Source organism: Cygnus atratus, chromosome 7 (assembly GCF_013377495.2).
Source record: "Cygnus atratus isolate AKBS03 ecotype Queensland, Australia chromosome 7, CAtr_DNAZoo_HiC_assembly, whole genome shotgun sequence".
In the NCBI taxonomy this organism is placed as follows: domain Eukaryota; kingdom Metazoa; phylum Chordata; class Aves; order Anseriformes; family Anatidae; genus Cygnus; species Cygnus atratus.
In genome coordinates this window covers 14,524,912-14,537,078 of record NC_066368.1, presented here as the reverse complement: position 1 = coordinate 14,537,078, position 12,167 = coordinate 14,524,912, and the positions used below count along the sequence as shown (strand labels likewise).

The 12,167-nt window shown below is 65.2% G+C and overlaps 1 protein-coding gene across 4 annotated transcripts in view; it reads left to right on the top strand.

The window, feature by feature from the left end:
* The first annotated feature begins 5,278 nt into the window (after positions 1-5,278).
* Positions 5,279-12,167, top strand: part of KCNIP2 (potassium voltage-gated channel interacting protein 2) — a 30,809-nt gene continuing 23,920 nt past the window's right edge. For all 4 annotated transcript variants that reach the window (XM_035547780.1, XM_035547779.1, XM_035547777.1 and 1 more), the window contains exon 1: positions 5,279-5,351. In XM_035547780.1, coding sequence (XP_035403673.1) covers positions 5,279-5,351 — 73 coding nt within the window. The remainder of the gene's footprint in view (positions 5,352-12,167) is intronic.

Genomic DNA, 12,167 nt, shown 5'->3' with positions numbered 1-12,167 from the left:
TGATTTTTGGGATCAACTCCTCTTTCCTAGCTCTTTAAAAGCCCCGTTTTTCACCCAAAGTGAGAGAGAGGCAGCTCTCAGGATGCCCGGTGTCCCCAGCCTGCTTGGTGGGTTGCTGGAGGAGGCACCTTGGGCGCAGGGTGCCAAATGGGAGGCTGCTGGGGGTGTCAGCTGCTTGGCTGCGGTCTGCAGGTAAGGTTTCCAGCTGGCTCTTGGCACTTGCAAGCAGCTCTCCGTCCAGGTGTCTGCACCGATACCTCGTGGGCATTTATCCTCATCTCCTACCCTCTGGGCTCCGTTTTCTGCTTTGGTGCTTGTTGGGATGAGCAAGTGCCCGCAGCCTGGCCGTGCTGGGCAGGGTTGTACTGGGTGGAGGTTTTGTCCTGGGGGAGGTGGTGGGGTTTGGGCAGATGAGCCGCTGCGGTAACCTGGAAGGAAAGGGGAAACGCTCAGCGTTGGGAGCTGCAGGCATCCAAGCAGGCAGGGTAGGCTGGCCTCTTCCCCCAGAACTTGCACTAGAAGCTAATTAATGCCTTTGCTGACGTTTTCAAGGGGTGAGCAGCCGCCAAAGTAAATCATGAATGGAAACCTGGGCCAGGAGGCTGGAGAAGGGCTGTTACGAAGCCTGTGGGACCTGCCCTTCGTGCTGGTCAGAGCTTGCTGTAGGGGAGCTCACAAGGACACGTGGATGACCCCAAGTAATTAGGATGGGGAATATCACTGCATACTTGCTTCACTTCTCTTGTTAAAGCATCTTTAGGCTACCTCTGGCAGGTGCTCGGGGCTGTGGACTTGGATGCACCACACGTGATGCAGGACCTGCAGCTCCTGCCCAGGCGACCTCCTGCCTCCTCTCGCCAGAACGGGGCCCCCCGCAGCCCCAGCACCGCGGTGTGGCCCCGAGGGACAAGCATCAGGCCCTGGCGCTGCGGGAGCAGGCCCTGTGGCTCCTCGCCACGCTCCTCTCACCCAACTTGGCTGCTGGAGCCCGGGCCGGCCACTGCTCTGCAGCCTCTGCTCTGCCGTGCCGTCCCTCCAGGGCTAATTGAATCATGTGGCTGGAAATTGAATTCAATTGAAAAGATTAAATGAGCCAGGCTTGCTGCTCGCTGCAGCGCAGCTCCCAGCCTTGCCAGCCTCCCGCCAGAGGCTGGGAGCTCCCGGGAGTCCCGCAGGGGTACGGAGGGGAGGGGGAGGCTGCGGGGTGCTGGACACCCCCGGGGCTGTGCTCTCCTCCAGCTCTGCTCTGACAGATGAGCTCTCACCCCTTCCCCTGCCACGTGCAGCCTTGCCGGGTCCCAGGGCCCACAGGTCACCCTGCTCCAGCCTCGCACAGGTTGGGTTTTTGCTCATTTCCTCTCTGAAGCAATTAGTGACTAATTAACCAGAGCCCCCCCCTGGCTCCGGGGTTCAGCTGGGGCCCTCATGGCGGTGTGTGGGGGCGAGGGCGCTCTGGTGACCCGTGGCTTTGCCCTGCTCAGCAGTGACACTGCCTTCTGAAACGCTCTGTGATGCTGGGAGGGCTCCTACACCTCAGGGACCTTCTGAGTCAGGGGATGCTCCTCTCCAAACCCTGCTCTCTAAAACAGTCTTCACTCAGATGGTGCATCCGCCGTGCAGAAGTGGCAGGGAAACACACTCAGGGTGGGCGCAGAGCCCCCGCAGCCCACCCAGCAGCGGGGCCAGACCCTTGCTGGGGCCTCCCTCCTTGCTGGCAGCCTGAGCAGGGCAGCTGAGGGGCTGGCGAGGGTGCGGAGTGCGCACAACCCTTTCTCCCTCCCCCATGCCCAGATTTCTCACACCTGCTGGTTTGCACGTTACAGATGAGGCTCCCTTTCTCCTGCAGTATTCCTGCCTGCGAGGCTCCCCCAGCAGCTTGCAGGCGTCTGTTTATCCTCAAGATCCGCAGCTGAAATTCCCCCTGGATCCGAGTCTCGCAGCAGCACGAGGTGCTCCCCTTGGAGCCAGGCAGCTTCGCAGGGCTGCAAGCTTCCTCTGCTCTAGCTGTGTCCTCGGCAATGCCCTGGGGGGCACCAGGTACTTGTGCAGGAGGCGAAGCTGGCTGAAGGAGCTCCCGTTTCTGCCCTTCGCTCCTGGAGCTTCTGGCAGGGGAGCAGAGCTGCCCCTCGCTGCTGAGCATAAGCCGCAGCCCAGAGGCGACCGCAGCCAAAATAAGATTGATGGCACGTGCTGGGAGCATGGCCCGAGGACGGCTATCGATGGCCGTGGCTTTAAAATACTGTTAACAGGGGATAAGTCCCCATGATTTAGAGCACTCAGCAATTACATCTCTGTTTGAAATTTCCTAAAGATAGGGTCAGACTCCGAGTCCTGCTTGCTTTTCCAGTAGAATTAATAGGACTGGAGATACGCAATTAGGCGATGCCAAGGCTGGGAGGGCGGATCGATGGCTTGTGCTTACCTAATGAAGTGTTAAATTACGTCTTTCCCTGGCCCCCTGCACCGGCCTGGGCTGCGAGGGGATGGGTGCTGCCAGCTTCTGCCGTACACACGCTCATCCTTTAAATCCCCTACACCCCCTGCCCTTTGTGCTGCACGGGCAGCTCCTGCAGGACCCCTGGATCCGGCCACCACCCCGGTGCTGACGAAAAGCCACCCGTCCTCCTTGTTCCCCAGCCCTGGAGGTCGCAGGACGGCTCCTGCCCGCCCGGAGCTGCTGGGTGCTGCGGTGGTGGATGGAGCCAGCAGGGCTGCGTCAGGCACGCGAGCGTCGGTGCGAGCCTTAGACGCTGCTCTGGTGATTTTCCTGATTTTCTGCATCTGCGAGATGTCCGCAAAGGATGCTCTCTGCCTGACTTTGCCGCCGTGTCCATCCCTGGCCAGATGCGTTTGCTGAGGTATCTGCGTCCAGCACAGCCGCAGCGGGGCCGCTGCCTGCACCCACTGGGGACACGCTCGCTCCTGCAGCGGTCTGGGGGCTGCTCCCCTCCTGGACCCACAGATCCCCATCCCGCTCCCCATCCCCACGCCATGGTACCCACCGAACCGCCCGCCTTTCCCCCCTCTCCCCAGCCTGGCAAAGCATCTCGCGCTCGCCTGCAGGAGCACTTAGCTGGGATAAAAATAGCCACGTTCGCCTCCCGACGGACCGGGGATGGCAGAAGGTGAAAACTTCCCCGTGCAGCTCCGCCAGGCCTGGCACGGCCGCAGCGGGACGGACCCGAGGGTGCTGGAGGCGAGGTGGGTGAGCCCTGGTGAGCCCCCGCAGCCCTCCCTGCCCCAGCACCTCCCCGGGACACAGCCAGTCCCCGGGGGCTGCGGGTGGATGTAGCTGGGGATGCGATGGAGCAGGGAGCAGCGGGCAAGGATGGATGAGCCCAGCGGTGTGGGGGTCCCCAGCGGGTCCCTGGGGTGGCCGGGGTCCTGCTCCACCTGGGCTCAGCAGTGGGACCTTGGCAGGGCTATCCCAGGAGCTTCTTTCTCTCCAGCCAGGCTGGTGCACGCCGGCTCCGTGGCTGGGCTGTGCGGTGGGAACGTGTTTCCCCAGCCCTTCTCCGAGCATTTCTCCGCTGCGTTTTCTTCGCTAAATGGCTCTTATTTTTAGATCCAGGCAGTTGCTAAGCATCGCTGCCTCGCTAAGGCGGCTTCTTTCATGGCTTGACACCAAAGCACGCTGACAACACGCCGCCGCGTGAGCGCCGGCCCTCCCTCCTCGCTGCTCTGGATTCCCTTTCTGCCCTGCGGCTCCCGTGGGCCAGCAGGGCTGGCACGGGTGCAGGGAGTGGGATGGGATGGGATGGGATGGGATGGGATGGGATGGGATGGGGTGCCCTGCCTGCCCCCACCCCCTGCTCCCCTCCATCTCCCCGTGCTTCCTCCCTGGGATGAAGGATGCCAAACGCCGGCAGCCCCCAAAACGCACCCGGGCCCTGTGGCACGGTGCGAGCACGGGCAGCGCGGTGCCATGGGGACTTGCAGCCCAGTCTGTGTCCCCCCGGCCCCCATCGTGCGCAGATGGCAGCGGATCACCAGGGGCAGCAGCGGCACCGCCAGCGCCCAGCACCAGATGTGGCCGTGGGGCTGCGAGCCCTGCTCCTGGCAGCACCCAGCCCCTGGAAGGCACCTGCCCCCCGTGTGCTGCTCCTGCACCCCTTTCTGTGGGGCTGAAAGGGGGAACCCTGCCGTGACCGTGTGTGGGAAACTCGTGCTGGGGGTGGGGGTGGGGGTGGCATGGGGGGCTGCTCCCTCCTTTGGGTGCAAACAGAAGGACTTGGGGCACCCCCGTTGTGCCTTTGCTGCAATTTGGCTGCTGCACGGCCCCTCTGCCTCTAGCCAGTTCCCAGCCCACTTTCTCCCCATACAGCAGCCTCCCCAGCCTGGGCTTCGCCTTCCTGGGGAGGGGGGTGAAGACCCCCATGGGGGTCCCAAGAAGGAGGGTTTGGGGTGCCCTCACCTCCCTGCAGTGGGGGCCTGCGCTCCTCCTGCTACCCTGTGCCTTCTCCATTCCGGTCCCCTTCTCCATCCCCATCCCTCCAGGTCCCCTTCTCCATCCCCAGCCCCTTCCCCATCCCCTTCCCCATCCCCATCCCCTTCTCCATCCCCGGCCCCTTCCCCATCCCCTTCCCCATCCCCATCCCCTTCTCCATCCCCGGCCCCTTCCCCATCCCCTTCCCCATCCCCATCCCCATCCCCTTCTCCATCCCCGGCCCCTTCCCCATCCCCTTCCCCATCCCCATCCCCTTCTCCATCCCCGGCCCCTTCCCCATCCCCTTCCCCATCCCCATCCCCTTCTCCATCCCCGGCCCCTTCCCCATCCCCTTCCCCATCCCCATCCCCGCCCGGTCCCCGACCCCCAGACCATCCCCAGAGCCCCCCAGACAGCCAGATTTATCCCCCAGCGGGTCTCCCCTTCCCTCTTCGACCCCCACCCCCCCCACCACCCCTCAGGGCACAGCTCACCGGCCGAGACGCGACCCCCCCTCACCCCCCTACACCCCCCCCCCCACCCTCCCCGGGCCGTGCCTCAGTTTCCCCGCGGCGGCGGGGCCGGGCCGGCGGCTCCCGGGAGGAGGCGGGGAAGGACGGGAGGGAGGGGGCGGCCGTGCCCAGCCCCGGCGGCGCGCTCCTGCGAGCCGTGCCGAGCCGTGCCGAGCCGTGCCCAGCTCCCGGCTCCGCTGGCCCCTTCCCGCAGCCGCCGGGAGCGGCGGGGCGGGGGGAGGCGGCGGCGGCGGCGGCCCCGGGGGGGTCCCCCCCCTGCCCGGCGGCGGAGCCCGTGCGCCCCGTCGCGGATCCCCCCCCCCCCACCCCGGCCAAGAAGATGCGGAGCAAAGGCAGGAAGGAGAGCCTGTCCGACTCCCGAGACCTGGACGGCTCCTACGACCAGCTGACGGGTGAGTGCAGCCCCCGGGGAAGGTGCAGCAGCCGCTCGGGGACCACCAACCCCCCCCCCACCCCGGGTCCGCCCCCCCTCCCCGGCCCCCGTTCCCAGCCCGCTTCCAGCCCCGGCTGAGCCCCGGCCCCCGCCCGCCCCGCTTCGCCGCACAGCCTCGCCCCGGGGGGTGGAGGGTGGCGGCGACCCCCGTGCTGGAGCAGGGTGACGGCCCCTGCCCTGGGTGCCCCAGGGGAGGGTCTCGGCCCCTCGGAGGGAAAGCGTTTGTCCCCACGGCGTGCTGGGCTGCTTGGAGCCCTTTTGGCTGCCCCCAAGCCCACATCGCCGCCCGGGACAGCAGGGTTTGGTGCTGGGCCCTCTCCAAAATGCCCCGGACCCCCTGGGGTGGCGCAGCAGCACCCCAGCAGCAGGGTCCCCCAGGGACAGAGGTGTCCCCCACCCAGCAAAGCCCCCGGCAGCTCCGCAGCCCGCTCTCTCCTCCACCGGGCACCCAGTGCTCCCCGGGGAGGAGCGCAGCCTCCCGCTGGGGCAGAGCACCTCTGCCCCTGAGCTGGGGTGGCTGTGGGGCAGGGAGAGGCTGAATATGACCCATCCACAACCCTACAACGTCCCCCCCTCACCCTCTGCCCCCAGCAGGGAATTGCCCGGCTTCCCACGCGGCACCGCAACATCCCTGCCTCGCACCTTGTGCCCTGCTGTCCGGTAGCCGGGCTGGAGCTGTGGCTCCCCTCCTTCCCCACGCGCTCTCCACGGATCCGGCCGAGCCCCATCCCCTCGTAGGGTGCCAGCAGCTGGGAAATGGGGCAGCAGTTTTCCCCCCTTGCTTTCGGGGCCCACGGCGGAGCCCAGCCTCTCCGTGGCCGGCGCAGTCGGGTGCCCTCGTGCCGCAGGCAGGCAGGTCCCCGTCCCCGTGGTGCTTTTCTGGCCGTGCTCTGCTGCGGGTTTCAGGCTTTGCTTCGGGGTGGCAAGGAGGCAGTGGCAGCAGGGCAGGACCCCCGCTCCGCTTTTCCGAGCAGCTCCGCGCATGGGAGATGCCGCTCGCTGCCTGCACGAACGTGCTGCAGGGAAGATATTTTTGAGCTGTGTAGGAACTTGGAACCCACACACAACTTTCGGTTTCTCCGGTAACTTTAAAATGCCCATATGGGTTTAAATCAAACCGAGGTTAAAAATAAATTCCAGTCTCTCCGAGACCTTTTTACGCCTGGGTTTGCCTCCGAGCAAGGCGTGCAGCAGAGACCTGGGCAGGGGAGAGCCGTGCCCGCTGGAATGGGGCTGCTGGGGAGTAGGGCTGGAAGCATCTGTCCCATTTCACAGTGTGGGAAGCTGAGGCATGGGGAAGGCACACACCACCCACATGCCATCACTGTCCGGTCCCCCTGTGGTGGCTTTTTGGTGCTGGCTGAATGTGTCGAGGCTGTCCCTGCCTGTAGAGGAAAGTTGTTTTTCTCCCAGAAAGAGCGTAGAAGTGATGCAGGCAGGAGAGGGGACACAGCCTGAGCTTTGGGCAGGGTTTAATAGCTCAAGCCCCTGCCTGCTACCCTGGCCTGGGCTCTCCTGGTTCCCCCCAGGGATGCAGGGAGGAGCCCCTGGGACTGTAGCAAAGCCCCAGGGCGGAGGTGGCAGCCCCAGCATGGGCTTAGTGTCCCCCTGGTGTTTGGTGTCTCAGCCCTGTTTGGGGACCAGAATGTGCGCTCTGGGGTTTTCCTGCAGCCCCCTGCTCCAGCAGGGTCCGGGGACATCTGCAATGCGAGCTGTGAACCGGGAGATGATTTGATGTCAGACCTGACGTGAGATGTCCCCACGGCAGCTCCAGTGGCTGCTGCTGCTGCAGACGGGGCCAGCAGCTGGTCTCCAGCGCTCCCCAAAACAGGGGCGAGGGGGACAAGGCCCCCATTTATGCACAAATACAGAAGGGCTAGAAATACAAACAGGAGAGGAGCTAAGGGCCCCCAGCTGCAGAAACCCCCAGCGGCTCACGGGGATTTTTATTTTAGATCTCGAGAGCTGCTGGAAACCCGGCTGCACCGACAGCTCTCCCTTGCCATGAACCAGCAGCATCTCGGTGCCCCGGTGCCGGTCGGAGCGGCGGTGGCAGCACGGGAGCTGCACGTGGCCGTGTGTGTGAGAGGCCAGGGCGGGCGTGCAAGCGGTGGGGAGAGGGGGCTCAGCGGGGGCCGTGCGCCCGCCGGGGCGTTAAGGAGAGAAACGCTTAAGGCTCCGCCGGTAGGAAATTAAAGCGGTCCATTTCGGGGATAGTTAGATGACGCCAGCGAGAAATAAAAGCCATCCATAAATTACATTATTCCTCCAGCCCTCTAATGACAGGAGCGATTAGCGCGCGAGCAGAGCCCCGAGCCCGTGTCTTGGGTCTGCTCCGGCCATGGCTCTCGGTGCAGGAGAGATGGGACCCGAGTGCCGCCTTGCCCTGAGGACCGGAGGTAAATTCCCCGAGGAATAAGGGGGGTCCCAGAGGGGGCTCTTCCTCCTGGCTGCCCCTCCGGGGGCAGCAGGGACAGGTGGCCCTGGCTTCCATGTCACCCCGTGGGGCGAGCCTTTCCCTGCCGTGTCCTGCGAGCGGGACGGCAGGCAGCAGCGTGGGGTCCACACCGGGCACCTTGCAGCGGGTCAGACCCCTCAGCTGCTTGGTGGAAGGGCGAGGGATTCACCTCCAGGGCAGCTGGACCCACAGGGGCGGGCAGGAGGCTTGGTTTTCCTCCCTGCTTTTTCCCTCCCATAGCGTTTCGGGGCCCCGAGCAACAGCTTTGCTCCACCCCGAAGGCAGCCGCAGCATTAGCAGTGGGTGAGCAATTGCTATAGAGACCATCCGCAGAGCTTTGGGATCCTCCTGCCTCCCGGGGCGCCGCGGGTAGGTGGGCACTCCAGAACTCTAGCTCTTCTCCCAGCCCCTGTGAGACGAGAAGTGCACGTCCCGGCACAGCAGCCGGGCGGTGAATGACCGAGGGTCTTTTAAGGCATCTCCCCGGTGCTTGTAGGCAAGGGGAGACGGGGCTGAGCTGCAAAAGCCGCTGGTGGTGCCCCTGCTGCAGGGGGGGCTCCCACTGACGGGCAGATGTAGGGCTGCTCCTGCTGCTGGCGGCCCCGTTGTGGCATCTTGCAGCCCATTCTTGTCCAGACGGGAGGGAAATCTCTGCAAGCTTTCCACAGCCTAAGACTCACACCCGCTAGGGGGATAGCGTCAGCTCTGGTGTCCCGCTTAGTGTTGCGTAGGGGGTGCTGGGACAGCCGGGGTGGGAGCGAGGGCAGGATGCGAGCGTGCGTGGCAGGTCGTGTGCCGTGCCTGTGTGCGTGCTGGGGTCCCGGGATGGGGATGGGATAGGGAGAGCATCTGAGAGCACCTCAAAGCTCCTTTTCTTGCCCGCTTGCCAGCACACGAGCACCCTGGGTGCGCAGCCGCCCCGCTCTGCCCTGTCCACACGTGCCGGCTGCCTGCAGCCCCCTGGCCGGCAGCAGCACACGAGGGTTGTGCCCTGCTCCTTGCACAAGCACCGATGTCCTTCCCTGTGGGATCTGAGCCTGCTGCCCATCCCCTGCTACCCCCAGCCCACCTCCTCCCCCCGCTGCTGCTGCTGCTGCTGCCGCCCCCCCCGTGCCCACCCCTCCGCTTGCCGCCGCTGCTGCTCCGCTGCCCGGCGGTGAGGCTGGGCTGGAAGCCGGGCTGTCCCCAGAGCCAGGTGCCTGATGTCCCCGGGAAATCCTTGGTTGGGGTGGAGAACGGTGAGAAATGGGCTCCCAGTGGGGTGGGGGCTCCTGTGGGGTCCCCTTGTGCCAAACATCCCTGCAGATGCTGCACCTTCCCAGGGCGATGGGAGCGTTGCCTGACTGCCTCGTCTGTCTGCTGCCTCCCTCCCTCCGGCATCTGTCCTCCCCTGCCTTGGCCCTCTTTGCTGTCCTGGCTTGTTCGCAGCTCTTCCACGCCAAGGGATTGCCTCTCACGGGGCTCGGTGGCCTTTCCTAAACGGAGGCTGAGCTCCTGGGGGGCTCTGCCGGCGGGGGGGTGGGATGGTGACCCCCAGCAGCCGGGGCAGAGGTGGGCACCGGGGGCGATGCTGGATTTTGCTGGTGGAGGGGCCGGGACCGAGGCTTCGGCAGCTGCCGCTGAATCCCCGCAGCCGGAGGCAGGTCGGGGGCCGTGGGGAATTCGTGGCCCGGGATTAATTGGCAGGAAGTTCGTCGCCTTGGTCGGCAGCTGATTGCCGCAGATGCCGCTGCATAATTCATGGGCGGTCGCAACTTCGGCCAAGGTGTGCGGGTCCTGCCCCACGTGGCTGGAGATGCCGTGCGGGGGGATTTGCTCCTTGAGCCTCATGCCTCGTGGTGCGGGACACGATGAGGGTCCACCACGGGCTGTGCCATGTCCACACGGAGCAGAGCCTCCTGCCTTTGCCTCGTGATTCTGGCGCCAGGCAGTGGCACCAGCCCGCAGGATGGCAGAGACCCCGTTAGCGGAGCTGCCCCCCCCCCACTTCCCTCCCTCGCTGGCTCCGCTCATTAGCGGTGTTTTCATTAGGAGAAGTGGTTTGGTTTCGTTTAAGCCAAATTGCTGTGCTTGGGAGATGATAAATCCATCTGCTGGCAAATCGCTCTCCCGCCGCCGGCACGGATCCCGGCCGCGGGCTTTAATCGTGCCGCAGATGAATGAGCCTCCAGCGAAATGAATCTCCCTGCCCTGCCAGGGGGGGGGGGGGGGCGCTGAGCAGGCAGCCCCGATGCCACGGTGAGGGGCTCCAGCTTGGGCCGGGGGGATCAAAATCCTCTGCTAAGGGGTTGCTGAGCCCCCGGGGTGGGTTTTGCTTGCAATCAGCTCGTTTGGAGACAGCCTGGCAGGATGGGAGACGGGTGCGGGGGGGCTGCCTCGTTCACCATAAGCTGCTGGGGGACAGGGGGTCAGCACCTTCAGCGTCTTTGAATTTTGGTCTCTCCAAATGTTTCCCCTCTGGTGTGGGCAGGGTGAGCCGCCTGTGGATGCTCACGGTGCCGTAGGTGTGCGGGGCTGTGCGTGCACCCCCCGGGCTCATCTCCATCTGCCCCTCGATCCAACCCCAGCCCCATTTTGGCAGGAGCTGCCCAGTTTCTGGACCTGCCGGGTCAGGAATCGCTAGGTCAGGCAGCCAGCTCTGGCACGGCGCTGGCACCGCTGCTGCAGCTCAGTGTCCTGTCCGTGCTGCTCCTCTTCCCCCATTTGGGGACATCGGGGCTGGGCTGGATGTGGTGGTGTGGCTGCCTGCAGACAGAGGGTGCCTGGGGGAGCAGAGGAGTGAGGGCAGGGTGTTTCTGGCCAGGATACCCCATGCCACATCCCCTCGGCCCCATTGCAAGATGGCAAGATGATGAGACTGGCAGGACCCGTCACTGATCCTCCCTGGGGCAGAATGAGGCATCCTGCTCCTGTCTCGCTTACCTGCCCCATCCCATCCCCAAACCATGCACCCGTGGGTGCTCCCCAGACCCCGCAGGAGCCGGGGAGACCCTCACCTGCTCTCGCCCGGTCGCTGCAGACATCCAAACCGCAGCAGGCTGAGACGAGAGGCGGCCCGCTCCCTAACGAGATTAGGCGGACGAGCCGCTGCTCCTGGCCCCTTTGGATAATTGCTTCTTCCTAGATTGCGTTTTGAAAAATTGCGTCTCTTACAGAAAGCCCCCGGAGCAATAATCCACCCAGCCCTCCGTCACCACTAGATTCCCCCTGGGGCCCTTGGTGGCGCTTTGCTGACCCCCTCTGCGTGTCCCCTGGTGTCCCCACGAGGTGTGTGGCCGGGCTGGCCGGTGTTTGATGGCTCTCAAGTCACTCCAGGAGGAAATCCTGATGTGTTTTTAACGGTGTGATTTAGCAAAGGCTGGACGGGTCTTCCCAGAGGGGAGGGAGCAAGGAGAGGGCCAGGCTGTGCTGGACTCCCCGTGCCAGTTGTGCTCGGGTGTCCCTTTGTCCCCACGCTCCTGCCCTACAGACCATGGTGAGCAGCTGCCCGTCCTGGTGTGCTCGAGGGGCACGCAGGTGGGCACAACACCCCCAGCTCTGCGCACATCTACGGGGACCTCAGAGGGACAGGCGCCGGTGCTGGGTTTTGGGGTCACACATGGGGCTCATGCAGCGCGGCGAGGGGTGCCGTGGCACGCTGTGGCTGACCCCGGTGTCCCTCGGGGACACCCCATCCCTCTGCGGGGCGCTGACGCCAGCCCTCGGGCACCTCCTTGTCCCCCTGGAGACGCCGCCGCAGCGGCAGAGCCCAGCCCTGCACCACCAGTGCTGACCTGAGCACATTTCCCCGGCGCGTCTCCCCTCGGCGGTGCGAAGTGAGTCACTGCCAGGCTCCAGGAATCACTCATGTCATTTCCCCCTCTGCCGCAAAGTCATTAATGCGAGCGGAATAATTCGTTGCGTAACTCGGAGGCTGGGCGCGAGCGCTGCTCTGGGGGGGACGCCTGCCCCCCGGGGTCAGGATGGGAGCAGACAGCGAGGTGCCACCGTCCCCTGGGACCGTCCCGGCCCCGCTGGGGTCACGGTGCCACGGGCGCACGGTGCAGGCAGCGATGCTGGCAGCTCCCCGGGAGGTTTTCCCAAAAGGGCCGAGTCCTGCCCGGAGCTCGGCAGGGTGAGATGTTTGGCATTGCCTCGGCGCCTTCTCTTCCTCGTGTGGCTCCTGCAAGGGGCTCCGTGGGGACAAGGAGTGTCCCCCCCCCCCGGTTTTGGTGTACATGCTGCTGCCCCCTGGGGAGCCCTTGCTGGAGATGCTCTCCCTGGTAGGATCAGGTCCCCCCCCCTGCACAGGGAGCAGGGAGAAGGGCAGGGAAACTC